Source organism: Colias croceus, chromosome 2 (assembly GCF_905220415.1).
Source record: "Colias croceus chromosome 2, ilColCroc2.1".
NCBI lineage: Eukaryota > Metazoa > Arthropoda > Insecta > Lepidoptera > Pieridae > Colias > Colias croceus.
This window is the reverse complement of record NC_059538.1, coordinates 9,095,343-9,122,498: the sequence shown is the minus strand read 5'-3', so window position 1 is coordinate 9,122,498 and position 27,156 is coordinate 9,095,343. Positions and strand designations below refer to the sequence as shown.

Genomic DNA, 27,156 nt, shown 5'->3' with positions numbered 1-27,156 from the left:
CAATATATTTGGTATACTTAGGTACATTAACTAGATAAATTCGACAATTAATCATAAAGTAAAAAAAAAATATCTAAAAACTGTACGAATGGTAACCACTTCCCCCTACTAATTACGTCTGATGTAAACCATACTGGGTAGTTAAATCTTGAATTAAATGTGGGGTTACGTTTTGTGGGAACACATTCATTAATACACTCGTAATTTTTTTTATAAAATAATTCAATCGCATCATCTACATTACCATATTCATAAATATCACGCCAATCTAATTAACTATTTCGTCAGTTTCTTCTAAAATATGTCATACTATTTTTGTTGATTTATTGTACATGTTGGAAAGTGCAGTATATTTTGATACCTCGTTAACATAATATGCAAATTTACTTTTCCTTTCTCAAAATATTCTGGGTAGTATTTAACAAATATTATAACTACCCCTTTCTTTCTAAGCTAGTACCTATTTGAAAAATCAAACTATAATAAAAAACTTTATTTGTTGTATTTATTATATTTGAGACGTAAAAAAAGATATAGATATTTTTGTTTACTTCAGTTCAGCCAATTGCCGTATATTATAGGACGGTATTAAAATAGCTCCCGTAAAAATAGTATTTTTAATGCCTTTAAATACTTAAATGAATGTTTTCTTAATAAAAAGGTTTAAAGTAAATGAAAGGATTTTTTTTTTATATTTAGCGCCTAGAAATGACTGAAAATACACATACTAGTGCTTTTTTTGCTGTTGGTATACTACCTTTTCGAAAATTGAGTTGGTAACATTGAACATTATCGTCCGATAGTTCACGGGAATATCGTTGTGGGCTCCGATATCCGATATCGGACCGGACAATGTGAAAGACAGGTACCTAAATCATACATTTTACTTAGCCTCCGATATCGGATATCGGCTATCGGCGCCCGATATCCGATATCGGACCGGACAATGTGAAAACGCTCTCACTGACCTCTATAGTCTATATGCTCTCTTTATCTATCTAAACGTCAACACCTTGCAGGCTGCATCGCCCTTTTTGCAGATTTTTGTTAAATAATTATTGTTATCTATAATATAGTATACATCTCTTATCAGTTTGATAGTGGTATCAATTTATTATTTGTTCTGTTTTTACCCTACTTTTTGAACATTTTTAGTAATGAGGTTAAAGCCTGGATAAAGATACAAAACAACTAAGACAAGTATATCACAAGTAAATATTGTTGTTTTTACCTTTAATAAATTCTTTTTTGTTTTACGTATTGTTGTTATTCATGCAAAATATAATCATTTATTGTGAATTATTTCCCCAGTTGTAGATAATGATTATTTTTTTAGAACCAACATGAATCAATATGAAACTGAACGACGCCTTTGCTGGTGCTATGGGCTCCTGTCTGCTTTACTTGCCGTATCAGTTATATGCACTGCTATCCCATACAATCATTGGAGAGGCACTTTAGATGTATGTCCCGGCAGCTGGCTTGAGAATACAAATTGTGGGTGCATATTTTATGGTGTTAGCACCTTTCAATATTTTACAGGAGGACATAATTCATACTGTCTGTATGCAATATTTGCCCCATTGCCAATTTTAGTGTATGCCTTAGTTATGACCCTGTTTCATATGTATAGAGTATGTATCAACAACATTGGACAGTATGAGGGAGAAAAATCAACAGCAATGGAAGAAATGTAAGTAAATTCTCTTTACCTTAATATACTTTACGAGTTTAATACATATAAAAAATAATATATTACAATTATAATTACAATATTGCAAACAATTTTATATGACAAAAAGAAAATGCAAACCAAATCCTTATTCTTATTGTCCAAATATCACTACAGTTTTGTATTATTATTAAAAATTTCATGACAAACATAATTTAAAATAAGCTTCACAGAAATAATTGAAAAAAGTGCCTAAGAATTATCTCTATTGATATCATAATAGAATTCATATTTTATTTACAGAGAAGGTGAAACTATAGTAGTGACGACAAGAGCGAGGGCATCTCAACACAATGATGCTGTGATCTATTGCTGGGTCCCATCAACTGTAATAGCAGTGGTGTTTGCTATTTACAACATTATCCATGCGTCTATAATGACAGATGGTTTCTTGAAAACTTGTCAGCAATATCGAGGATATCTTGTTCGGGTAAATATTTAGACATATTTAAATATTTTACTAGAAGTAGTATCAGGTAATATCAGGTGAGCAGTGGTGGCTCAGTGGTGAGACCTCGGACTTCGAATCGATAAGTCCGTGGTTCGAGACCAGGTGAGCGCGCAGGAAATAAATTGATTTTTCAATTTATCTGCGCATGTTGTAACATCACCACTGCTCGAACGGTGAAGGAAAACATCGTGAGGAAACCGACATGTCGAAGAATTAAAAAAAAAAAAAAGTTCGACGACATGTGTCATCCGCCAACCCGCACTTGGCCAGCGTGGTGGATTATGGCCTGTACCCTCATAGGAGGCCCGTGTCCCAGCAGTGGGAACGTATATGGGCTGATGATGATGAGTATCAGGTAAAAGTTTTCTCAAAAATAGAAGAAAAAGCACTAGTTGGATAAATTCATTATTTGAGTATTGTTAGACAGAAAGAAGAAGAGTTTTTACTTTTTTTTTGTTAGCCAGAAAAATATGTATTGCAGGAATTTTATATTAAAATAAAATATATCATACAGTTTCCTGAAAGCTATACAACATAAAAACAATAATAGTCTATCCATTTTTACTAAATCTAATCATATTTGCATCTTCTTCCTTCATCATCATTTCACAGCCAACTAAATAAATCAGCCATTTAACTGACCATTGTATTAATTCTTTGTATGAAAGAATAATAAGCACTACTCTTTTCAGCAACTACACGCTACAGGAGACCATGCAACCGCAATACATTTTAGATTAGCTTGTCAAGCTATATTTGACTTCATGGATTACATACAAAAGGATGGGCTAAACAGCAGACATGGGGACTACATCAACACTGGTCTCTCCTTGCAATTAGCTCTTATAAGCTCCTGGTTAGCAATTGTTCTATGGATAGCTGTCGCAGTTTTTACTGCTATTAGAGCACATAAGGAACGCCATGTGCTTACTTGTTGTGGAAACTAAGGTTACGAGGTTACCTTATAAATTTATGGAGATTTACCAATTTTACAATTTTTATGTTTATTTATTTGATAATTACATTTTTCAATGTATAGTGTATACTAATTATTATTATAAGCATGTAGTTTATTGACTACGATATTGTATTGTTTCTAAGATGACATTTTCTTATAATTTTACATTTTTTAAATTAAATGTTTAAGTAACATTTACATCTATTAGGATAAATTTATAAAGAATAGAAAAAATTCGATCACGAGGCGGGACTCGAACCCGCATCCTTTCGCGCCATAAAACCAAAAATATCAATTTAATCTATTAGGATGTTAATCTGCAACTGTTTGAAACAAAAAGTGTTATAAAAGTGCCTTCAGATGAATATTTATTAAAATTTTAAGAATTTGATTGAAATTTGTTCACACAACTGTAAGTAGGGATATTTTAAATTAATTCATATTTTTTGCAACAAAAGCTGCATTTATTTTTTCAAATATTGCATAATATGGAGAATTAAGGATTTTAGTATACCTTAAGTATACCCTTATATTGTAAGAAAAAGTACCACCTATAAATTAAGCCATAATTTATTGTTCTCTTTACATTTTATAACGTATTCTAAGTACAGAATATGTTTTCTTTATAAATTTTACATTTCTATTTTTGTCATGCTTGTGTATTCTGGACAAACAATAATACATTATAAAATATTTTGACCCATTTCGAGGTTTGATAAGAGTAATTTATTATATATCCTTTTAAGCTATTGCATAGCTTCTATCGCGGGCCTTGAGCGCAGGGACCGAATCGAGAAATTCCGTAACGAAAAAAACCTCACGCTCCCCACTCCGACGGACGAAGGTGTGGCTTGAAGGCATAGCATGCAATAGCTTCACCGCGGCAGTGCCCCGAGTGCCACACGTCTTTTTTTATATTTTATTCCATTTTAATATCTCCAATGTTTACATATATTTAATTAAGTGAATATAATTTAAGAAATAGCTTTAAATAATGTGCCGTCCCATTTTTGTGTGTCAATTTACTTGTGTACCTAATTTTTAATTAATTTATGATGACCTAAATATAAACATTTTTTTTACTAAGGAGTTTTATTTTATCTACCTGTTATCATTCGGAAATTATAACCAAATTCAAATAAAAACAGTAAATCGATTATCCTTACGAGTAACATTTATGCGGTTTCACAAGGGTTTCACCCGCGTAGATGATTCCTTTCGATCAGTGTCAGTCCTGTCAGAACAGAACTCAGAATCGGTCCAGCTGTTCCAGAGATTAGCCATAAAATGCACTTCGTAAAAAGCGGTCACATTAATATTAAGTACCTACCTACCCTTAAAGAGTAAACTTCTTATACCTAAGTATTACTTTTCTTACCACATTGCCAGGCAGATCGCTGTGCAGCAATAAGTTCACCTTTTGTGCAAATATTTACATCTATTTAATTTGTAAAATACTAGCGGTCCGCCCCGGCTTCGCCCGTGGTACATATTAACGTTTTCTCTACATAAGAACCATCCTCGTACTTCAAGGAATATAATAAAAAAAGAATTATCGAAATCGGTTCAGCCGTTCTCGAGTTATGGAATTACAACGAAAAGTGGCATTGATTTTTATATATTAGATTTACATCTATTTAATTTGTATGAAGTTTACACGTAAATTAATCTATAATATAAACTAGGTATGCCCACTCTGCTTTTATTCATATTAAACAAAAATCTTGTACCTAAGATTATACGTTCCATGCTGGCATGCATTCTTCTTACTGAACAAGGAGATGTGTGTGACTGTGTGGCGTGTGCCTGAGTACTTCTCTGGGAATCGAACCCTCTACGCACACGCGCCAACAATTTACTAAGTAGGTAGGTAATTAAATGAAACGCTATCTCATTGATTTCACAAACATTTTATTCGTAACCACATATAAACAATACATTGACATAAAATCTTTTAACTACGTACATAACAACATAAAACCAGTCGTTGCCCAAAAGAATTCATTACGACATTTTGAGATAAGTTGGTAGAAGCAGATAGGTAAGTACTTAATTATAATTTTAAAAGGATTGTAAGTTGAAAACTTCTCGAACTTTAGTTTTCTCTAGCCATTAAGATCCTTAGACATGATACAAAATGTGAAGGTAAAAGAGCCAAAAGATAGATATTATAATATAAATATTAGATGTTATTAGTAAACGCTTACGAACAAGCGCGATATATTTTACGTAACTAAATAAAAAATTACATCAAATGCGTAACGAATATACAACATTCAGTTCTTAGCACATTTGATTTTAAGTAAGTAATTATAAAACGTAATAGCGTTTACATTTAAGTAGGTAAATCTTAACCTAAATATCACGTTTTAAACAACATTAATATTATAGAAAAATTGAATAAATTGAATAATTATAGATGAAAATCAGTCCATTTAGATATTTCCTATTGAAATATAATAAAAAATTTTGGGCAACACTATCCGCTTAATATAATATTTATCTATACACAACATTTATAAGTCTTATTTAATATTTAATAGAAAAAAGTGAAGAAGGTGATAAAAATAGTTGTTATTACTTTATTGTATATTGCTTTAAGAAAATATGTGCACATGGAATGTATAGGTATATAGTATTTTTTTTGGCATTAAACATGTTTAAGATACTTATTCTTGGGTAATTCACTATCACTATAGATCTGTTTTGCCTATAGAAGTTGAGTACTTCAAATACATAGGTTTTGTCCATGTTTTGTCTAATCCATACTAATATTATAAATGCGAAAGTAACTCTGTCTGTCTGTCTGTTACTCAATCACGCCTTAACTACTGAACCAATTTGCATGAAATCTGGTATAGAGATATTTTGATACCGGGAAAATAGGTTAGGTTTTATCCCGGAAATCCCACGGGAACGGGAACTATGCGGGTTTTTCTTTGACTGCGCGGGCGAAGCTGCGGGTGGAAAGCTTGTATCATAAAAATTGTTGATACTGCTACTACTACTAAGTTATGGAAATACCACAAAACAAGAATAAGTATCTTATTATTTAGTATAATTTCAATTCATAAATCCTTATTACGCAAATTACAATAAAAATGTCCTAAAATGTCAAATTTTAAAATTTAGCATACAGAGACATTATTTTCAATTAAAAACCCTACTCAGAAAGGCGGTAGAAAGACAGTGATAAAAAAATCGTTAGTGGACTACAACAAACAACAACTTATCCAAATAGAATTCACAATTTTGGATCTGTGTATAGTGCCTTACCACTGGTATTACCTCCCTTAAATTAAAATTATATTGCATGATGTAAAATAGAAGATCTGGTAACTCTATGGTATTTACTCATCTTTTTCATAATAATATGACTGATAATTTATTCTTCTTATAAATTAATTAATCTCAGAATAAAATTTGAAATTGGAGTATTTTATTAATTTCTAATATTTTAATTTCGAGTATTATGGCACGCGCATGCAAATATTTGCAATTCTCAAGTATTTTGGCATGAATAATTTCTTGATTTACTACTTAATACATCACAGGTTACAATAACATTTATAATTAGAAACAGATAAGAACACACATAAAACTAGTTGGCTCTGATAAAATAAAAATAAGTAAAAACCACTTAACTATGGCCTAATTTTGACACTCTGCTTCCCAATCTGATGGTATTAGTGTTCCAAGATGTTCAATAAATCTATCATAGGTGCAGGGCTCATTGCAAAATGGTATTTTCAATTCCATGGGCACCTCAACTTTCGTATTGTTCCGGTAGAATAACTGAAAATTAAGAATTTATAAACTATAACTGAGACAGAATAAAATTTTTAAACTTTGTTCTAATTTGATGTGCTTAGCTGATTTGTACTGTACCATGTAAAAGGAAACATACTTCCAAAAATTATACATTTATACTATAGTCAAAAACTAATAAGATTGCTTTTTATTACAAATTTATAAAGAAAAGAAAAAATACGATCAGCGAAAGCCGCAGATTCAAATCCCGCCTTGTGAGTGGTGATCGAATTTTGTCTGTATTTAAAAAAAATATTTATAAAGCATTTGAATGCTATAAAACTAAAAATATCAATTAGAACTACCTTAATAAAAAATGTATCCTGTTCCACTTCCTCATGCAGCTCTACTACAATACTGGATCCATACTCTGGTTCCATCAATTCCGTAAAACCCAGAGACCTCATGAGCGACACCATATTCACATCATGCGCCGAGTACACATACAATGCTCTGTCCATGTTTATATGAGTAACTGCTTCTTGCAAATGTGACCTTATTTTTCCGAGCAGTGGTCCTGAAAAAAGCAAGAAAAGGCATCAATCATTTTATTAAAATTTATGTCATGTTTAGTTATAGATATAAGGTAATAATTATTCATAATTTATTTATTTTTTCTTTAATTTTCGGAACTTGAATGCATTGAATTTTTTTCTTCTGTTTCTGCTATAAGTACACTCAAAATAGTAAAAAAAAAAATATTATTAAATTTTTAAACCATTACATTAAATTCCTAAAAACTATTATACTTTGTAAATCACTATTCTTACCAGTGTGCAATCTTTGTAATGAATCATTATAAGACAATAAAGCCAAACTCAACATAAACGGCTGTCTCATTTTGATGGGAAATACATTTTTTGTCCATTCCGGTAGTTTCAACCCCGCTTCTTGTTGAGTATTAAAAGTACTGTATAAGAAATCCACATTGAGAACACTCCGCATAGTTTGATTTGTATGTTTACTTAGATAATCAAATAATTCAGTGTATTTAGTATCAGAATTCTTTTCATCCAATAATTCTTCATACATCCTCTTCCATGCTTTACAAGGTTTTGTTGCAGCAACTATCTGGAAGTATGATTATTTTAAATTTATTTTTTAATGTATACATCTCAAATTGTACTTCTTGAACATTATAACACTGTAATAAAAACTACAATATAATTATCATGCAACTTATTCCAAAATGCTACATACATTGTCAATTTCTCTTGGTAAGGAGTGAACAGGGATGGGCTGCCACATTATTTCAGGGTGCCACATTTGCCTGTCCGTAGGAGGATACAAGCCAGCCAGAAATGTGTACGCACTCATCATACATCGAGAAGCATCACTACTGCGTACATATATGTCCTTCTCATTGTACTCTTCTGGTATAAAAGTGGCATAATAACTGCGGTATTTCCTTCCCAATTCATACAGTTGTAATTTGCCCACCTGTTTAAGAGAGATATTTATGATTATTTGAATTGTTATTATATATTTTTTTTGCAGTAATGTTAATGAAAGATTATTTTAAATCTATTCTACTTGCATTTGTTAAGCTACCCAGTCCATCTGGCCATTGATAGTTTTTAAATGGGTCACTCTTGTAAGTTGATAATGGTGCTCTAGCTCCATGGCGGAATAACTGAAATGGAAAAATTTACAACGCAATATAAAACTTAATCTATAATCAATAAAGAAATAATTAGGCTATCTAAAAAAATATTTATAACTCTTATACTTACAATAATAACAAGGCGCAAAGTTTTCGACTCATAAGGTAAAGTTTCACTTAAAACGCAGTAACCTAATAAACAGCTCAGAACTGCAAGACCAAGGACAACAACTGCAGTAGTTGTCGACCTTCTAGGAATTGATTTGCAAGTCGAGTGTTTAAACTTAGGTGTTGATGACCTTCTCCAAGTATTCTCGTCATTATCGTACTCCATGATTGCGAATTGTAGTCCACGGTAACAAAGTAATCACTAGAAATATTATTTTGTAATCTTGATGACCATAGTTATATATCAACTTTAGCTTTACAATGGAATTAATCAAACGTTTTTAGAATTCACAGGACAAATAATCACAAATATTTTAACAGTATCAAATTAGTTAATGTTTATCTTCACACCATATTTAAAATTTAATTTATAAAAAATAAATAATCTCGACGAGAGGACGAATATTTTTTTTAAATCTTGACACTGACACTGACACTGATGACACAAATGGTCACAGACACCCTACAGACACCTAAGAGCAATTGCTCTTAGACAGACACAGATCTAGTATCACAGACAATATCACCTATCAGCTATGCACGTCGGACCACAGAATAAACATTCCTAGCATCAGAAACAGATTAAAGAATGTGTACAAATCACGTACAAAATTTAGTAGTTTAATAGTACAGCAAATAGCACTTATGCCGATATTCATTATTCGTGAGAATACGCAAATTACAGGTGTAGAACAACGCAAGCAAAAGATTTTTTCATAACATTCTAAGTTATATATAAGATGTCCAATTTTATGTAACAAACAAAATCAAAGAATGCTGCTAATTCCACTGGAAAACCAACTGCTGGAGAAAGTAATATAGGTCATAACATGAAATAAGTTAGAAAAAAAAAATATAAAATGTGTAGGTATATATTTCAGATAAAGCATAATGCAATCAAATTTATTTATAAAAATTACTTACAATATAAATTATTCTTAATGTAAATTGTAATATAAATTGTTCTTAACGTAAAAAAAATAATAATATTGTGTTAATTAACCCGCATTTATAAATGCATTTTAACAAAACAATGAAATATAAAAATAATTTTAATAAAAAAACTATGATTATACACTCTTTACTCCAGGATCACTAGCTGTAAAGGGATTGTAGTCTCCCAACTTCACTAGTTCCACGGATTTTTCCCATAATTTTTTTCCATATTCATCATTCAATGCTTTTCTATCTGGATTAGTAACCGCACAGTCACTGAAAAATGAGAACAGTGTTTATCTGTACATATCATAAAACAGTAATTAGTAACTATTTACCAGACCATTTCTGTTTAATAAGGTGCATTAACTATGTTAAAAAAAAAATTACTGCAATGCAATATGTTTATGAGTGTGCAGTTAAAGACAGAACACTTGTTTCAAAAGTACTAAGGATTCAGCACAAGTCAAGCACTAAGGATTTTGTTATGAACTTTAAGTTTTTTTTTATCATGTTATTCCATGGTTTTTTATCCAAGGGAAGAATTATTCAGGATATCTTAAAATATCATACCTATAATAAAGACCAGTCTCATTAGCACACTTTTCATCGACTGCACAGTATATGGTAGTTTGTGCTCCAAGCTCTGGTGACTTCATGAAAGGACCCACCAGGAATCCTATAATTTGTCTCGACCCTTTGAAGAGAGTTTCGTTTAAATGTCTTCCAAGCTCAGTTTTAATAACACCGGGATGTAAGCTGTAAGTGTTGACACCATCAATGTTGTGTTCCTAGAGCAGAAAAAATATTTGAAAATACAAATAAAACCTTTTGTTTCTTATGTCTTTTGTTATACACAACTCGATTAGCTGTTTCTAATGAGAAACAATTATTTTCATATGGTTTTGTTTATACATCTTACACTAGCAGATACATATTACAATTAACTTCAAATAAAAATATATACCTTTAATTTCTTAGCCAATTCCCTAGAAAATAACACATTAGCAAGTTTACTTTGTGAATATGCTTCAGCCGCATTGTACCTTCTATTCTTGTAATTAAGATCATCAAAATTCATGTCATATCCTGCAAAAGAAGTTTGAAAATTGAAAAAAAATTAAACAATTGATTAAAAATTAAAACATCTATGAATACACATTTGATTCAAAGACACAATAATATGATATATGTACATGAGTTTAAATATTATTTTGTGTTATTTACATTTTTCAGTGTAAAAAAAAGTATACAAAATGTATAATGTGAACATACTTGTGTGTGCTCTTGATGATACAGTTACTATCCTAGCTGGTTTACTATTAATAATTCTTGGTAACAGCAGCATTGTAAGGAGAAAGTGTGCTAAATGATTTGTGCCAATTTGCATTTCAAATCCGTCCTCTGTTTCCTCTTTTGGGCACATCATTACACCGGCATTATTTACCAAGATATTAATTTGCGGCTCACTGTCAAGTATCTTTTGTGAAAATTCTCTTATAGATTGCATGGAAGAGAGGTCACATTTCTGTACTTCAATATTGCCAGTCTCCGTCAAATTATTACATGCTTCTATTATATCCTTTTTGGCCTCTTCAGCTTTTTCTATATTCCTGCAAGCCATTATTACTCGGGCACCTAAAATATTGATTTACTAATTTATTTTCTATTTAAAAAAATAATTTCACTGCTAAAAATGTAAGAAAGATACAATAGTATATATACTTTAGGATAAAGATACAATAGTATATATACTTTAGGGTAAAGATACAATAGTATATATAATTTCGAATACTTTCGATACTTTAGGGTATGTAATAAGTGTGAATCCATACTATATTAATATACTACTGTTATCTCTGTTATACTGTTATACTGTGACTCCTGTTATCCCGATCTTCACGAATATCAACTGGACGCTCTCGAGAGGCTGCAAAACTTTTGCATCAGATTCATCTTCGGCTTACGCAAGTTCGATCATGTTTCTGACTTTCGCAAAAGACTTCACTGGCTCCCTATTCGTCTTCGCCGGAATACTCACATCCTTCAACTCTTGTACTCTATCCTGTTTGACCCGAAAACTCCTATCTACCTTAAGAATCAGTTCCAATATTTACATTCCAATAGTTCCCTTTCCCTCCGTTCTTCTGATCTCCTTCTCCTATCCACCCCTATTCACCATTCCAATTTTTTTAACTCATCCTATACCGTCCTAGCAATTCGACTGTGGAACTCTCTCCCTGAGACTATCAGACGCGCCAAATCACCGCACTTGTTCAAAGCACTTGTCAAAGAGCACTTTTTTTCCACTATTTAGTTACCTTTTTTTTTTTTTTTTTTTTTTATCTGTATATATTTATATGAATCTGTATTTGTATTATATAAAAAATGTTTAATATTGTGTATAGTATGATATATTTTATTTATTGGCATATTTATGTAGGTATACATATAAGATGTTATATAATTGTATTATATTTATTTATTTATTTATTTTATTATTATATTATTATTATTTTTTTTTAAGTATTGATGTAGTATGTATGTAATATTGATATTATTAAGTTTTGTATACATTACTATTTATCTAATATTTTTTTTTTTGATTTTGTTTTCTTATCCCTGATTTTATTTATTTATTTTTTTTTCTTTATGATTGCGTCTTCGCGCTTAACCAGCATCGTACATGTCCTTTATTTTTCGGTTGCCTGGAAGAGATTGCTTTAAGCAATAAGGCCGCCAATTGTGCACTTACCATAATATTCATGTTCTCCATGTTAAACTTAAATTATATATGTTTTTTTTTTTTTATTACTGGTATTGTACAATAAAGTGTATAAATAAATAAAAATAAAAATAAAAATACTAGCTTTCCGCCCGCGGCTTCGCCCACTTTGTCTAAAACATAATAAATTATATACTAAAGCCTTCCTCTTGAATCACTCTATCTATTGAAAAAAACCGCATCAAAATCCATTGCGTAGTTTTAAAGATTTAAGTATACAGGACATAGGGACATAGTGTGACATAGGGACAGAGAAAGCGACTTTGTTTTATACTATGTAGTGATTGATAATATAATATATAATAGGTAATAGGTATTATAAATGCGAAAGCAACTCTGTCTGTCTGTTTGTTACTCAATGACGCCTAAACTACTGAACCAATTATCATGAAATTTGGTATGGAGATATTATGATACCCGAGAAAGGACAAGGCTACTTTTTATCCCGGGAAAATGACGCAATTCCGGAAATCCCACGGGAACAGGAACTGCGCAGGTGAAGCCGCGGGCGGAAACCTAGTTATATATTTTTCACTATCATTTTCTAACTCTCAATGAATTTAAAAAACAATAAAGCAGCTCATCCCAGCTCCAACCGGGAAGACTTATTTGTGTTTTTAAACTGTTTATGAGTTGATGATACTCGTGTTGTAATATAATAATATGTTTATTATTACCTCTTTTGTAAAAATCTAGGACAGTTTCTTTTCCAATTCCAGTGTTACACCCAGTTATTATAGCGGTTTTTCCAATTAACTTAACGGTACTATAACATCGTCCACTAAATAAAGGCATTTTTGCTTATTTTATAGGTTTGATCTTTGAAAAGATGTTCTGAAAATTAATATTTATGATACAATTATTGCTATAAATGTTTACAAATATTTATTTGAAAACACAGTACGTTTTCAAAATATAAACACAAACAACCAAAATGAGTACAATGAGTCACAGCAACGTCAGTCAGTGCACAGATTACCTATTGAGTCGAATGGTGTCGTTCGTTCCAAGGTTCGTTCCAAAAGGTAACCACAGGATATGAGTGTGACAGATCACAGATCCAGACTCTAGCGTGTCTTGTAACCGCAAGTGCTTGTATGCTTACAACTAAGTTCAAACTAGTCGGTGTGGAAATATTCAAATTCAATGAGTAACGGTAAACTGTGAATGTAGTCTCCACAGAGCAAGTAATATAGGTAGTCTCCCACAAACTGACATAAATTATAACATTCTTACTTAACTATGGGCGTATTCAGAAAGGAAGCTTGAAACTTATAAGCGCTTATCGGCGCTTGTCGGCGCTTGTCAACGCTGGTTCGTTCTACACAAAGGAAGCAGGTTGAAGCAGATCAAAACAAATTTTATATGGCAGCGCCCAGCGCTGACAAGCGCTTGTTGAAGCTTATCGGAACTTGTCGGCGCCTTTCAGCGCTTATCGGAGCGTGTTCATATATTTTCTTGCGCGGGTAACCAGCGCTGACAAGCGCCGGTAAGCGCCGATAAGCGCTTATAAGTTTCAAGCTTTCTTTCTGAATACGCCCTATGTAATGTGTAGGTCGATTTGAGGTTTGTAGGTCTTGTATCAAGATAATCCATACTAATATTATAAATGCGAAAGTAACTCTGTCTGTCTGTCTGCCTGAACTATGCGGGTTTTTCTTTGACTGCGCGGGCGATGCCGCGGGTGGAAAGCTAGTCTTCTTATATCTTCTTAATATATATAAATCTCGTGTCACAATGTTTGTCCTCAATGGACTCCTAAACCACTTAACCGATTATAATAAAATTCGCATACCATGTTCAGTTCGATCCAACTTGAGAGATAGGATAGGTTTTATCCCGGAAATCCCTCGGGAACGGAAACTATGCAGGTTTTTCTTTGAAAACGCGAGCAAAGCCGCGGGCGGAAAGCTAGTATACCTATAAAAATGAATCGCAAAATGTGTTGGTAAGCGCATAACTCGAGAACGGCTGAACCGATTTCGATAATTCTTTTTTTATTATATTCCTTGAAGTACGAGGATGGTTTTTATGTAGAGAAATCGTTAACATGTACCACGGGCGAAGCCGGGGCGGACCGCTAGTTAATAATAATCTAGTGATTGTCTCATGTGAGTACCTTCCTCTGTGGTACCTTCCTTTCGACGAGGGCGAGGCGCGCTTTTTTTTATTATAATCCTATCTAAGTAAGCGTTTACGGGCCAATTTGTTCCAAAGCGTGTTCTACTCCGACAATCAACATCTAAAGGGTATCCGAATGCTTTTAAATTTAATATATAAAATGCTAAATAAAATATAAAATGTATATAAATAGTCGTTCTGACAGTACAGTCGTGCCTTTACAGTTCGTGGCTAATTTCCACAATAATCTCCATTGTGAATGATGACTAAGTAATTTGTCTGGAACTAAGAGGTCATAATACGGCCCCTGTAATAATATATGTACTACTCTTTGCTAGATAGAGACTAACTATTGGCTTCTCTACAAGAGAGGAGATTTAGTTTTTCAAAAATACATATCACCAGTGTAAAAGCATATACAGACGCTCCGATTTGGTTGGTGCCAACCATCCGACCACGACCAAATCGGAAAGTGAAGAGAGCGGTCGGTCCGACATAATTATTATTAATATTGGTTTGACGTGGTCGGATGCGCCGGCGATCCCGACCAAACCAACTTCCTATCGGATCCAACCAAATTGGAACGTTTGGAAGCTTTGTTCCGACCAAATCGGCTCATTCCATAGAGTAATATAGGTAATTGGCTCATTCGCATTCGCAACGCCGCCGGTGTAGGACGTCAACATGAACGCCGAGGGAGTTACGGTTACCGAACGTGACATAATAATAAAGTAACTTGAACTTTATAAAGAGTTTCCCTGTTTGTAGAACTTATGTGAGATTACGCTTAAAGCCTGTCCCAGACAGACGCGGTCTGCGGTGGCGATCTGCTGTTGCCTTCTTGCTTGACCGTGATAACAATATACTGCCGCGGCCGCGGTGGCGGTCATTCTAACCTACAGCGGCACATTAGCTCTCGAGTCTCACCTGCAAGTGGACGTTAGTAATGGCCAATCGTACGAAGTTTTATTGCTTTTATTGCCCATATTTTGTCTTTAATTCTTTTGTTTTTTTAGTCTTTATGTGATGTATCATACAAAACTGGGTAATTTTGCACTGTTTGAATAAACAACTCAGTGTTTATAGGCATAATTTCACGCGGTACACGCGGCCTGTTGCAAAAATTTACAACTGATCGCGTAATGACCGCCTCATGTCCGCGCGCTTATTCACACAGAAGCGGTGGCGGAGAGGGCGGGGCTTGCGGCCGCGGTAAGCCGCGCTGTGACCGCGTCCAGGCCGCGTCTGTCTATGTCGTTCCTAGAACTTTCAAGTCATCCAACTTACCGCCACCGCCACCGCCACCGCAGGCCGCGTCTGTCTGGGACACGCTTAATAGAGATGCCAGAAATCAAGCGTATTTGATTATGCTAGAAGTTTTAAAAAAACGACGTGTGGCACTCGGCGACTGCCGCGGTAAAGCTATTGCATGCTATGCCTTCAAGCCACACCTCCGCCCGTCGGGAGCGTGAGGTTTTATCGTTACGGAATTTCTCGATTCGGTCCCCGCGCTCAAGGCACGCGATAGAAGCTATACAATAGCTTAAAAAAATTGACAGTGCGGCTATTTTAAAAACATAAAGAAAAATAAGTTGTACAATATGCGTACATCCTATAACGCTATTTTAACATTTTTTGATAATACCGGTGGCATGAGGCAAGACGTCCGTTCACTAATTCATAGCAAACACAGAGCAAGTAATATAGTAACAGAAAAATCAACTGACAGCTGGAAGGCCAACCGTCGGACAATCTGTAGCAATGTTGGAATGGTTGCTATGTCGGTTTCAATATGGTTGGCACCAACCAAATCGGAGCGTCTGTATATGCTTTAAGGCTGGTTTCAGAGCTTGACCGACCATCAGTGCGTACGTCAGTCGCGCTTGTCATATGTATGGAAATTCATAAACCCGTTCATAGCTAGACCGACCACGCACGCGTATTGTCATGCGCATTAGTGTCATAAGTCATACAATTCTTGATGCGTATCGTCAGGACCGACGGTACGCACTGACGGTCGGTCAAGCTCTGCAACCAGCCTAACATTGCACGACTTATAATGCGAAGCATTAAAGCTATTTAATTAATTACATGATTGGTTAACCACATAATATCGTAAACTTTACACATAATTTTATAGATAACTAAAGATCTCCGCCCGTGGCGTCCCGCTTTGTTCAAAATCTAATAAATGATACATAATTTATACTGAAACCTATCTCTTAAATCACTCTATCTACTTACACCCAAATCAGTTGCGTAGTTACCACAGACATATATTAAGATAGACTACGCGAGTGTATGTACTTCCCGTGTCCAAACTAAGCATAAAACGCTTGCTTGACGCTTACCTACACTCAGTCCGCGCTTGCAGTTCGCCAAGGAAAGACGTGAAACGGAATAGAGTAAAATGCCGAATTGCGCAGTAATAAACTGTAGAAACTCCACAGTTATGAGTGGCCGAGTTGTCGGAGATGTTTCCTTCCACCGGTAAGTAATTTTCTAATCAGAATATGCACTATTTATTTTAAAATCAATTAAAGAATATTTGTGGAAAACGATCGTGACAAACATGGATACGAAATCATACGGAATGATTCGGAATACATTGCGGCTTTTACTTGGCACGGTAAAGATGGCGTCGTATGATAATATGCAATGAATAGCGTCTTCTCATTTTTCTGTTCTCATTTTTCTGTCCAATTTTGTGTTTAGTGATGTTCATTCGATGCAACAGTTCTCGATTCTAATCGATTTTGTAATCGAACACGAACATCGAACTTTTCGTTTAGTTTCTAAAAATTGTTCTCTGGTCTTTTTGTTTGAGTTAGACTCGTCCATATTCTACAACAAAAAAGATAAGTACCTACTTATAATAAATAATATGGGAAATATTATCTAATTATAATATAATATTTAATAAATTCTAGTCTTGAATCGATTTTGTAATCGATTACGATTCATTTATTTGACTACCTCTTAGACATAGATCTGGTTTGTGAACTACCTACTAACAAGGAAAACCACGGAATACGTAAGGTGTTTTAATATTAGTGTACGAATTATAATTGCGTAGGTAAACTTACTTGAAAATATAGAGAATTTATGAAGATCACGCGAAGATCAGCACTCAAATTTCCTCCAATTCGTTTTTGCGCTCGTGCACACAACCTCTCATTGAAAAGTCTATCATCGTACTCCTATACTAGAATCGCCGCGCGAGTGGCGTCCCTAATCGATTTAGCTTAAAATGAAATTTCCATCACTAAAAAGCGCTCGTGACGTCATAACGCGTCAAGGTCAGTACAAAAAATATGACACGCTTGGTTTTCATACAGATCGCGGTACTTGCGTTGTCTACTTAATATAATATGTCTGTGGTAGTTACCTATAAATATAAAAGCATACATAGGGATTATCCCGGAAATCCCACGGGAACGGGAACTGGTCTTTCTTTGAAAACGATCTTATATAATATTATTATCGATATTTTTATTTACTACTATTAATATAATTCTGAAGAGATTTATAGTTTCTGATCTCACTTCTCAGGCACTACTGGACCGATTAAAAAAAAATGTGTGCGTGTACTAACTACTAGTGTAAACACGTAAGAAGTAAAACTTCTTTATGACCTTACTAGATTTCCGCCCGCGACTTCACCCGCGTTTGCAAAAGAAAACCCGCATAGTTCCCGTTCCCGTGGGATTTCCGGGATAAAAATTATCCTATGTGTTAATCCAAGTTTCCCTCTATATGTGTGCTAAATTTTATTGTAATCGGTTCAGTAGTTTTTACGTGAAAGAGTAACAAACATCCATACATCCATACTTACAAACTTTCGCCTTTATAATAATATACAGTAATCCAAATCCAAAAGTAATAAATAATAATGCGCATAGAAATCTTCGTCACTGTTCGGCAACTGTCATATTCTCGGAGAGTCCGAAGATGATATCTATATAGAGCGGTTAAATGAATTTTCTTCATGCATAATTTAGTCAAATTATGTGTTTTGTGCTAAAAGAGATTATGTATTTGTAGGTAAGTAACGATTTTGTTTCGATAATTCCTTGTAAGTAAATAGCGAGTATAACCCCACGATTGCGAATATATTATCTTTGTTGGATTGATTTACTTGGAAAATTTATAGTACTTTTAAAGTGTCTTACTGAAGCTGGTGTAATGATGGAAGAAAAGAAGGTTAAAATAATACAAAATTTATATTGAAATAGCTTTCCGCCTGCGGCTTCGCCCGCGTTTTCAAAGAAAAACCCGCATCGTTCCCGTTCCCGTGGGATTTCCGGGATAAAACCTAGCCTATGTTACTCGTGGACAATGTAGCTTTCGAATGGTGATAGAATTTTTAAAATCAGTCCAGTAGTTTATGAGCCTATTCATCACAATCAAACAAACAAACAAAGTTTTCCTCTTTATAATATTAGTGTAGATAAAGTATGGTTTTCAAACACAGGTTTATATTTAAATCATATACCTACATAATATGTAAATATTATCATTAAAATCTCACTTCAAAAGTATTTACAGTACTGATCATTCTTCAATATTATGACAATTACAAAAAAAATAAAAACAATCAAAATCAGGGATTATCTTTATTTCTGACATTTTAGATGGGTCGATCAACTTTTATTGGTCCGACGTGTACGGATCATGTCCCTGAAGGATAATTAATAAACATGAAATCATAAAGAGTTAAATTCGTTTTAATTATATTCCTTTTAATATTTTCTAGCATTATTGCGAACAATATTTTACTTGTTTTATTAATTTGTGCGTTGTTTCATGGTTGTCGAGGGACTAAATGCAATTTTCCAGTACTATCACATTTGTCCCCATGCCACAATGCATTAACAAACTTCGCATCACGAACACATACTATCACGACCATAAATACCAAATACACTCCTTGTTTCAGTACATAATTATTGACATCCAAACATACAAACCATTTTTTTTTTATTGGATATAATACGATTTTCAGGCATTTTACTTTTGTCCCCATAAATCACCTACATGACACAGGTCTCACAGACAACCGTAATTTAGTTATGAAACCAAAACACATATGGCGCGGTAGATTCCTAAACAACAAGCTAAACACAATAATTAACTGTCGGGCTCAAACGCCACTTTGATTTGTATAAAATCACGGCAACAGTCGTCCGAGCGTTGTTGGTGAGTGTGGGGTGGCTTTTTTGTCAGTCCGTCAGACAACTGTGATTAAAACGTAAGTACTTGATGCATTGTTATCAATTATACTACACGAGATGCGCTTTCGTCTATATTTTAGTGTGAGCTGAGATTAATATATAAAATAACAATAGTATTTGCTTGGCGGCTCAAAATTTAAAAAATGTCCCGCGGACAACCAGTCACTTGGTCAACCAAAGTGGTTGTACCATGGACAATTTGGTTGTCCCTAGGACAATAATTATATAAATCTTATACTTTAACAGTTAAATAGTTCATGTTTTGTTTATTACTCGGCTGTTTCGGGAACACATTTTTATTACGCGATTTTATGTCTAGTTTAATTGTAATTTTAACATTTCAAAAATCAAGACGCTACTACTACAACTAAGATGTCCCCATATGAAAATCACATTATACTTCATTCATTCAGTTTTATCGAGAATCAGTTCATTTTAATTAAGTAAAATCAATAATACGATACGTAACAACCTCGCCTTAATATATTTTTTGTAAAAAATATCACTATTTCCGCTTTACTGAAACTTTTTTATATATGAAACATTATTTGGTTGTTCAAAAGACATCATTCGTTTCAATTTTAATAAAAATATTTCGTATTTTGGGTGTAAATAGAACAAATATCAAAATATTATTTATTATTTAATATTAGAAGAATTTGTTTTAATTCTTAAGGGAATTTAACATTTAAAAAAGTACTATTGTGTAAGTTGTCCAAAGGACATTATTTCCCGTGAATAGATCGGTTCGTGAAGTTAAATCCACAAATGTATTTAATCAACATCACTGCTGCTTATATAATCTTAATCTACGAAGAATTATCTTCTAAATGAAATAGTAAAATGCTGAAAATTAAGTAAAAAAAAAATACGAGAAAATTATGATCGGGACCTTTAAAAATTGATTGACCCAGATACATCGGAACTCTTCTTCATTTTCACTTTCCCTACTGCCATCACCTGTGTAAATCATTTCATCGATCAATTCAATTCACCTTTAACAACAAAACCAAGAAGGGTACGTAATAACAGCTCTATATAATTCCACACAGAGAGAACACGTGCAGTCACCACCAATATTTAAAGACAACTGACGGATTTTTGAGTTTTTTGACTGACAGGCTACCGTCACCTACCGCCCGATTTGTTTTTGATTGTGTATGACCATGAATTGACTTCTATTTCTTTTGAACAAGGTGGAAAATGCAAGTTCATTGTTTAGGGCTCTTACGATTCAATGATTCGAGTGTTTTCGGAAATACGACAATAGGCATGACGACAGTATCCATAAATGATCATATTAGTGTTTTCAAGGGAAAATGTATACTAAATAAATTAAATATAGTGACTTAAAAATCTAAAAAACATTAAGATTAATGAGATTATAAATAAAATAAAACATTAAAATTCTGCAGTTGGCCATTTTGACTAAAACACGCGTGACGTCACGTTTAAATAAACAACTCACGTCAGATGTATTTTGTTGTTAACCGACTTCAAAAAAAAGGAGGAGGTTATCAATTCGGCCGGTATATTTTTTTTTTTTTTTTTTTATGTATGTACACCGATTTCTCCGAGGTTTCTGAACCGATTTACGTGATTCTTTTTTTGTTCGATGCGGGATGGTGTCGAATTGGTCCCATAAAAATTTTATTCGGATAGGCCCAGTAGTTTTTATTTTATGAGCATTTTTGTCTGTAGGTATTTGTAAATTTTGCAAGTGCAACTTTGAAGTCGGTTGTTTTTAACGCAGTTATCACTTGTTATGAATATGTTGAGAATACGCATTTTTATTTATTTTCTTTTGTTTCACGTATGCTTTATCGACTCACAACAGAAATATAATTGCGAATTCACAACGCCCACTTTATACAATAATTTCTTATTATTTTCTCGCTTGAAATAATTACTAACACATTTTTGAGCATTATTTTTATGTGGATTCACACTGCAATACTGCAAACCACTTATAAACTTTGAAATTCGTTTCTATAACACATAATAAATATTTATTTAATTTTCTTCGCAATGCGTACAAATAAATAATAATTACGTATTTACTAAAGAGTGACGTCACACCTACGCCATGACACCTGCGAGCTGTTTTGGCACAGTTTATAAATATTTTTTGAAAAATGGCTTTTATCTTCGTTAAATTTAAGTACTTATATTACCGAAATATAGGGTTTTTCTTGTATAGTAAACGTATACACACATTATGGAAGAGGATTTCAAAATCTTTCGTCATGCCTATTAGCGAAGATTTGCATATTGTGCATTATTAATTTTGGATGACTGTAATATATTAGATTTTTCAAAAAATAATTTACTATATGCAACTTTACAGAAATAGGTACGTTGAATCACGCGTGGTAGAGATAAGAAAAAGATGGCGCGTAACGGAAAAATGTCTCGCGTAATGAAAAAATGTTACACTAAATTTTTTTCCAACCCTGTTATAGAAGTTTCACTTCAAAAAAAACCCGTTGGATATGTAAGTGATCCGTAAGTGCTGGCTCGATAGTTATGGACATTTTTTTTTTTTATAATAAAAGACATTTTTTGTAAATGAATGTAAAATTTGATTCAGTGACGTCGTATTCGTATTTTTTGTGATACCTAGATAAGTTACCTAAAGTAATTACATAAAACTTAAAATGTTTTCTCACTGATGCGGTCGTCGCAACCGGTCAGTGATGTTATCATGTTTTTATTTTATGAATGAAACTGCGTATGTAGGTACTGCTGGAGAGATATTATCAACCAGGCAGTCGTTACACACATCAGTCAGTATGCAACTGCTACCAAATTCTGTCAGTTATTAATAGAATTTGAAATTAATTTGTAAGTATGATTTTAATATTAAATTATTAGAGTCTAATAGAGAAAAGAATTTTCTATGCAGTTAGCGTGCTATGATGATTTCAATAATATATCAAGTTTTAACCGGTTTGGATTAGTTTTAGTAGTGCTAGTGTGTTAATCGGCTGTTGTGCTCTTCTTTTTTTTCTTTATAAATACATAATATGTAAGTCTCCTCGTAATTATCAAATTCCGTTTGAAATGTAACGTGTAGCACACGCGTCAGAAGTGAAACGTCTCGCCAAAGAATGTTAGTTAGCTACTTAATTTTTTTTTAAACGAAACTTCTTTAGCGGCGTTGAGAGTAAAATTCCAAGATCTCGTCATGGCAATACCGTCATGAAGTAAGGCGACGATTTTGGCATCTTTGAATCTAGCCAAAAGAAGTTTCACTTCTGACACGTGTGCTCGTCACACACGCTCTTTTTATTGATATCATTTTCTTCAGTTAAAGAGATTGTTTGTTTGTTGTACACGCCAATCACATGAACAGCTATACCTAACTACTAACTTGTAGACCCATTTCCAAACAAGACCAGTGAGCAACGAAGGAATTTTTTAAATCGGTCAGTAGTCTCCTTTAATTTCAAATAAATAGAACTTAATCTTTATGATATAAGTGTAGAAAAGCCGGTAAAAAGAAACGGACCTTAATTTTCATCATTTTTGTTACTACATTATACCTACATACCTAGTTAAGTAATGATCGTTAATGATAAACGAGTTATATTTAAATCAAGGTACCCAAACAAGGATAAATTGTATCTATTGGAGGTCAATTCAATCATTCATTTGTGAGAGTTTAATAATTATATGTATGCTAGTCTTATTATCATGTAAAACTTGCTATAAATTCAAATGTTATTTTGGTTGCAATTTTCTACTTATTATGAGACCCCTTGAACAATAATTATTTATTACGCTACTGATATTAACTACTTACCTAAATTATTGGTTTGATTAGGTATTATATTGTAATAAATTGTAAAAAAAATAATAAGTTTCTAATCTTTTGTAATTTTATGTAGGTATCTATTCGATAAAATATATAATATGTATATCAGACAAGTCACAAGTGTAATTTATCATTACCTAAGGTACTTACGTAAAAGTATAAAACAAGGTATTTTTCTTATTTTGTCGTGAAGGTTACAAAAACTCATTAAATACTATATTAAAATATAATATACAGTTACGTTTTTGCTTAGATATGTGTTTAGAATATTTAATGTGGGGACGGTCGTTTCCAACACACAATCGTACAGCCTTTATATAATATAACTGTGTTGTATCGTATCATTGGTTTAAGTAATAAAGTTAGTACTCAGTAGATCGGTCAGTGTAAACGTTAAACGTCTCCTTTTTATAGACAAGATGGATTATTTAAGTGGTTGGTGCAAAAGCAACAGGAGACTAGATGGATACACAGTTATTATCACAGGATGTAATACGGGAATTGGAAAGGAAACCGCCCTGGATCTATATAAAAGGGGTAATTAAGTATTATAAGTGCTTAATTTTTTTTAATTCAATTTTCAAATTTCCGCGATTTCTTATTTGCTAATTATTTGGTACTTACCTATTACAAAAGTGAAAGTAGGTAGAAAGATATTAAGTAAAGTAGGTTAATTTTAAAGAAATTAAAATATAGGTACCTATTTAAAGAATAAGAAACCCCTAAAAGAAACCAATAAAAATTTATTGATTTCTTAATTTTATAATACAAAAGTGTCATTTGAATCGTAGGTATCTACGTGTATTAGATTTATATATAATGCGTTACCTGGATATCATTTTTGAATAATAAAATATAACTATACTTACATACCAATTATAGGTAAATTTTTGTATCGGCCGATATTCTAATTTATTCAAAAAGATTATTATTTATATTTGAACTTATAATATAAAATCGTGTCAAAAACTAACTCAGTTTACAATACGACTATATTATATTTTATGATCTTTTATGTAGATAGGTAGGTAGTAGGTACCCTTTATTACTCGAGAATCGTGATACAGTATTAGTTATTAAAAAAACGTTGGCCGAGAGCTAGTAATTTTAAACACGTTACTATAGCACATTACTAGTAACAAATACTAAGTACCTATGTCTAAAGAGATTTTTTTTGCAGGTGCTAAAATAATAATGGCATGTCGTAACACCGACAAAGCAGAAGAAGCCAAAGCGGATATCATTAAAAAATGCGAGTCTGACACAGAAACAGGATCATTGGTTATTGAAAAATTAGATTTGTCAAGTCTCAAATCTGTGAGAGAATGCGCTTTTAGGATATTGGCGAAAGAAGACAAAATAAACATTTTAATAAACAATGCTGGTATCATGATGATACCAAAAGGACGGACTGAAGATGGCTTCGAGACACAGATAGGGACTAATCATTTTGGTCATGCTATGTTCACTTTTCTATTATTACCTCGTATTATAAAAAGTTCACCGGCGAGAATTGTAAACGTCGCGTCTCTTGCGCATTTTGGTACGCAATTACATTCATTATTCTGCTGTTTGCAATTCTGTGGTTCAGATTATATCATGTAGGCAATTTTTTCTAAAAAAGAACAGATATTCATCGAAATAAATTTATCTTGACGCACGTACTTTTGTTACGTACGTTATGTTTATGAATTTTTGTCGAGTAAGCAGTATATTTGCCTATAAATGTGTCTTGGGTTCCAATTCCGAATTAAGATCAAAAATAATAAGGGTAGATGCCTTTTTTCTCATTTTTAAGAATTTTACATGCATGCATTTTTAGAATTATGGAGTGTTTTGGGTTGTGAATTGTTGTATAAGAAGTAATGACATCCCACTTTCTTCCAGTTTCAAACGTGAACGTTAATGATATTAATTTGGACCGAACTTGGTATGGATCAGTTAAAGCCTACGGTAGAAGCAAATCAGCTAATATTTTATTTGCAAGAGCGATTCATCTTAAATTAAGGGTAAGTAAAAATTTTGTCTGTTCTCTGTGCCTACACCACAGTAGGTATACACAAACAGATTTTGCGAACCCTCAAATCCAGGAGGATTTGAGGATTCGCAAATCATTAGCGTGTCAAGCCGAAGTATTTTTAATACAATAATCGTTTAACTGCACTGTGGGGTAAATTGTCCTGGCGATGAAGTTAGTTAATCATTTTTTTTAGGAACGTAACATTAATGATGTGAACACATATAGCTTGCACCCAGGTGTTGTCCGCACTGAAATAGGCAGAAATTTATATAAGGGGATAATTTTTGGTGCGACTTGGGTGTTTAATAATATTATAAGCGTTTTCATAAAGTCACCTCAATGTGGCGCACAGACTACTATTTATTGTGCTATCGATGAGGAATGCGCAAACGAAAGTGGACTTTATTACAGGTAAGCTATACATAATATTGTCATATAATATATTTATTCTTTTATTGGTCTTAATAATAACACATTTTCTTATTGATCTAAGTACCTAACTACTACCTACTACCTAGTTATTATTCTGAGGTAATACATAGAGTAAAGCTGAAAGTTTTTTGTTTCAACAGGAATTCACTATTTGGAATTAACGCTATATTTAGCCGGGACGATTGTCTACTGGCTAGTCGAATAAAAAACTATTTAAAATTAATTAAAATTTACTTATAAAAAATTGTTAAATAATTACAGTGATTGCTCTAAAGCAAGAAGATCCAGCCAATGTCGGAATGATTCAGAAGCTTTGAAATTATGGGATATGACTATTGAAAAATTAAACCTGCAGAAGTATGACCCTTTGGGAGACGTCGATCCAACTGAAGATATTTTTATTCAAAAAGTTTAGATGTGACATTTTTTATTTTTCGTTAAAAGATAAATGTGGTGGTGCATAAAATATATTTTGAAGGTGCATGATACGTACGTACTACGTACTTAATAAGTAGGTACCTAAATAACACCATTGTTAATAGGCACCAATTATAAGTAAGCCTTGACTTTACACAACTTGAGGTCACAACGATTATAATATTATACATAATTAATAATTATATACACGTCATAATCATTTTGTGAATAATTTGTCCAGACGTATATTTAATCTTTCTTAATTATTTCCGTGTAAGCCGAAGAATAAATCATACTTTGATCCTAAGCTTTGATCATACTTTGATTGGTCAATAAAGGGTCAATAGGTAGGTATTACATTTTTTGGTGGCCAGTGAAATTATTAATAACACTGGTCAACAATGATTTTGTTGCCCTGGATGTGAAAGTGGTTTCTAATAATTTAATGCATATTATAAATAAAACTATTAATGGTTTTGGTAGACTGGCTCTAGTTTTTTTTTTAATCCTTATTTTCTTACTAGCATTCCGCCCGCGGCTTCGCCCGCGTTTAAAAAAACCCGCATAGTTCCCGTTCCTGTGGGATTTCCGGGATATACATATATGTTTATCCAAGTTACCCTCTATATATGTATACTAAATTTCAATGTAATCTTCAGTAGTATTTGCGTG

General features: G+C 32.9%; 4 protein-coding genes across 9 annotated transcripts; 2 read left to right on the top strand and 2 right to left on the bottom strand.

Moving 5' to 3' along the window:
* The first annotated feature begins 994 nt into the window (after positions 1–994).
* Positions 995–3,971, top strand: LOC123704827. Of its 2 annotated transcripts, none has more exons than XM_045653329.1 (4): positions 995–1,210; positions 1,324–1,693; positions 1,976–2,162; positions 2,876–3,971. In XM_045653329.1, exons 2-4 carry the CDS (start codon positions 1,344–1,346, stop codon positions 3,128–3,130), a joined length of 792 nt encoding a protein of 263 aa, XP_045509285.1. In that variant the 5' UTR covers positions 995–1,210; positions 1,324–1,343; the 3' UTR covers positions 3,131–3,971. The 2 variants fall into 2 exon arrangements, with proteins under 2 accessions (XP_045509285.1, XP_045509280.1); XM_045653324.1 differs by having other exon boundaries at positions 995–1,211; positions 1,337–1,693.
* A 1,064-nt stretch (positions 3,972–5,035) lies between these two features.
* Positions 5,036–9,137, bottom strand: LOC123703078 (lysosomal acid phosphatase-like). The gene is made up of 6 exons (XM_045650961.1): positions 8,685–9,137; positions 8,489–8,584; positions 8,152–8,391; positions 7,722–8,022; positions 7,257–7,468; positions 5,036–6,936 (listed from the first exon to the last, which is right to left on the bottom strand). The coding sequence occupies exons 1-6, from the start codon at positions 8,886–8,888 to the stop codon at positions 6,793–6,795; spliced, it is 1,197 nt and encodes a 398-aa protein (XP_045506917.1). The 5' UTR covers positions 8,889–9,137; the 3' UTR covers positions 5,036–6,792.
* A 624-nt stretch (positions 9,138–9,761) lies between these two features.
* Positions 9,762–13,547, bottom strand: LOC123705736 (retinol dehydrogenase 13-like). Of its 3 annotated transcripts, none has more exons than XM_045654722.1 (6): positions 13,423–13,547; positions 13,121–13,277; positions 10,934–11,296; positions 10,626–10,747; positions 10,232–10,449; positions 9,762–9,934 (listed from the first exon to the last, which is right to left on the bottom strand). In XM_045654722.1, the coding sequence occupies exons 2-6, from the start codon at positions 13,236–13,238 to the stop codon at positions 9,793–9,795; spliced, it is 963 nt and encodes a 320-aa protein (XP_045510678.1). In that variant the 5' UTR covers positions 13,239–13,277; positions 13,423–13,547; the 3' UTR covers positions 9,762–9,792. The 3 variants fall into 3 exon arrangements, with proteins under 3 accessions (XP_045510678.1, XP_045510680.1, XP_045510677.1); XM_045654724.1 differs by lacking the exon at positions 13,423–13,547 and adding an exon at positions 13,348–13,394; XM_045654721.1 differs by lacking the exon at positions 13,423–13,547 and having other exon boundaries at positions 13,121–13,377.
* A 27-nt stretch (positions 13,548–13,574) lies between these two features.
* Positions 13,575–26,687, top strand: LOC123705733 (retinol dehydrogenase 12-like). Of its 3 annotated transcripts, none has more exons than XM_045654717.1 (6): positions 13,575–13,593; positions 24,030–24,152; positions 24,796–25,158; positions 25,503–25,624; positions 25,829–26,046; positions 26,329–26,687. In XM_045654717.1, exons 1-6 carry the CDS (start codon positions 13,590–13,592, stop codon positions 26,480–26,482), a joined length of 984 nt encoding a protein of 327 aa, XP_045510673.1. In that variant the 5' UTR covers positions 13,575–13,589; the 3' UTR covers positions 26,483–26,687. The 3 variants fall into 3 exon arrangements, with proteins under 3 accessions (XP_045510673.1, XP_045510674.1, XP_045510675.1); XM_045654718.1 differs by lacking the exon at positions 13,575–13,593 and adding an exon at positions 22,632–22,826; XM_045654719.1 differs by lacking the exon at positions 13,575–13,593 and adding an exon at positions 23,208–23,226.
* The last annotated feature ends 469 nt before the right edge of the window (positions 26,688–27,156 follow it).

What these genes read in the sequence shown, in the direction of transcription:
- LOC123704827 (XM_045653329.1), top strand. Translation starts at nt 1,344, where the DNA reads ATGAATCAATATGAAACTGAACGACGCCTTTGCTGGTGCTATGGGCTC. An exon ending in TCAACAGCAATGGAAGAAAT is followed by an intron (nt 1,694 to 1,975) that starts GTAAGTAAATTC and finishes TTTTATTTACAG; the next exon opens with AGAAGGTGAAACTATAGTAG. An exon ending in ATCGAGGATATCTTGTTCGG is followed by an intron (nt 2,163 to 2,875) that starts GTAAATATTTAG and finishes TACTCTTTTCAG; the next exon opens with CAACTACACGCTACAGGAGA.
- LOC123703078 (XM_045650961.1), bottom strand. Translation starts at nt 8,888, where the DNA reads ATGGAGTACGATAATGACGAGAATACTTGGAGAAGGTCATCAACACCT. An exon ending in ATTACAAAGATTGCACACTG is followed by an intron (nt 7,469 to 7,721) that starts GTAAGAATAGTG and finishes TGCTTTTTTCAG; the next exon opens with GACCACTGCTCGGAAAAATA. An exon ending in AGGATACATTTTTTATTAAG is followed by an intron (nt 6,937 to 7,256) that starts GTAGTTCTAATT and finishes CTTAATTTTCAG; the next exon opens with TTATTCTACCGGAACAATAC.
- LOC123705736 (XM_045654722.1), bottom strand. Translation starts at nt 13,238, where the DNA reads ATGCCTTTATTTAGTGGACGATGTTATAGTACCGTTAAGTTAATTGGA. An exon ending in ATCATCAAGAGCACACACAA is followed by an intron (nt 10,748 to 10,933) that starts GTATGTTCACAT and finishes CTTCTTTTGCAG; the next exon opens with GATATGACATGAATTTTGAT. An exon ending in GAGACTGGTCTTTATTATAG is followed by an intron (nt 9,935 to 10,231) that starts GTATGATATTTT and finishes CTCATTTTTCAG; the next exon opens with TGACTGTGCGGTTACTAATC.
- LOC123705733 (XM_045654717.1), top strand. An exon ending in CCTGGATCTATATAAAAGGG is followed by an intron (nt 24,153 to 24,795) that starts GTAATTAAGTAT and finishes TTTTTTTTGCAG; the next exon opens with GTGCTAAAATAATAATGGCA. An exon ending in GAAAGTGGACTTTATTACAG is followed by an intron (nt 26,047 to 26,328) that starts GTAAGCTATACA and finishes AAATAATTACAG; the next exon opens with TGATTGCTCTAAAGCAAGAA.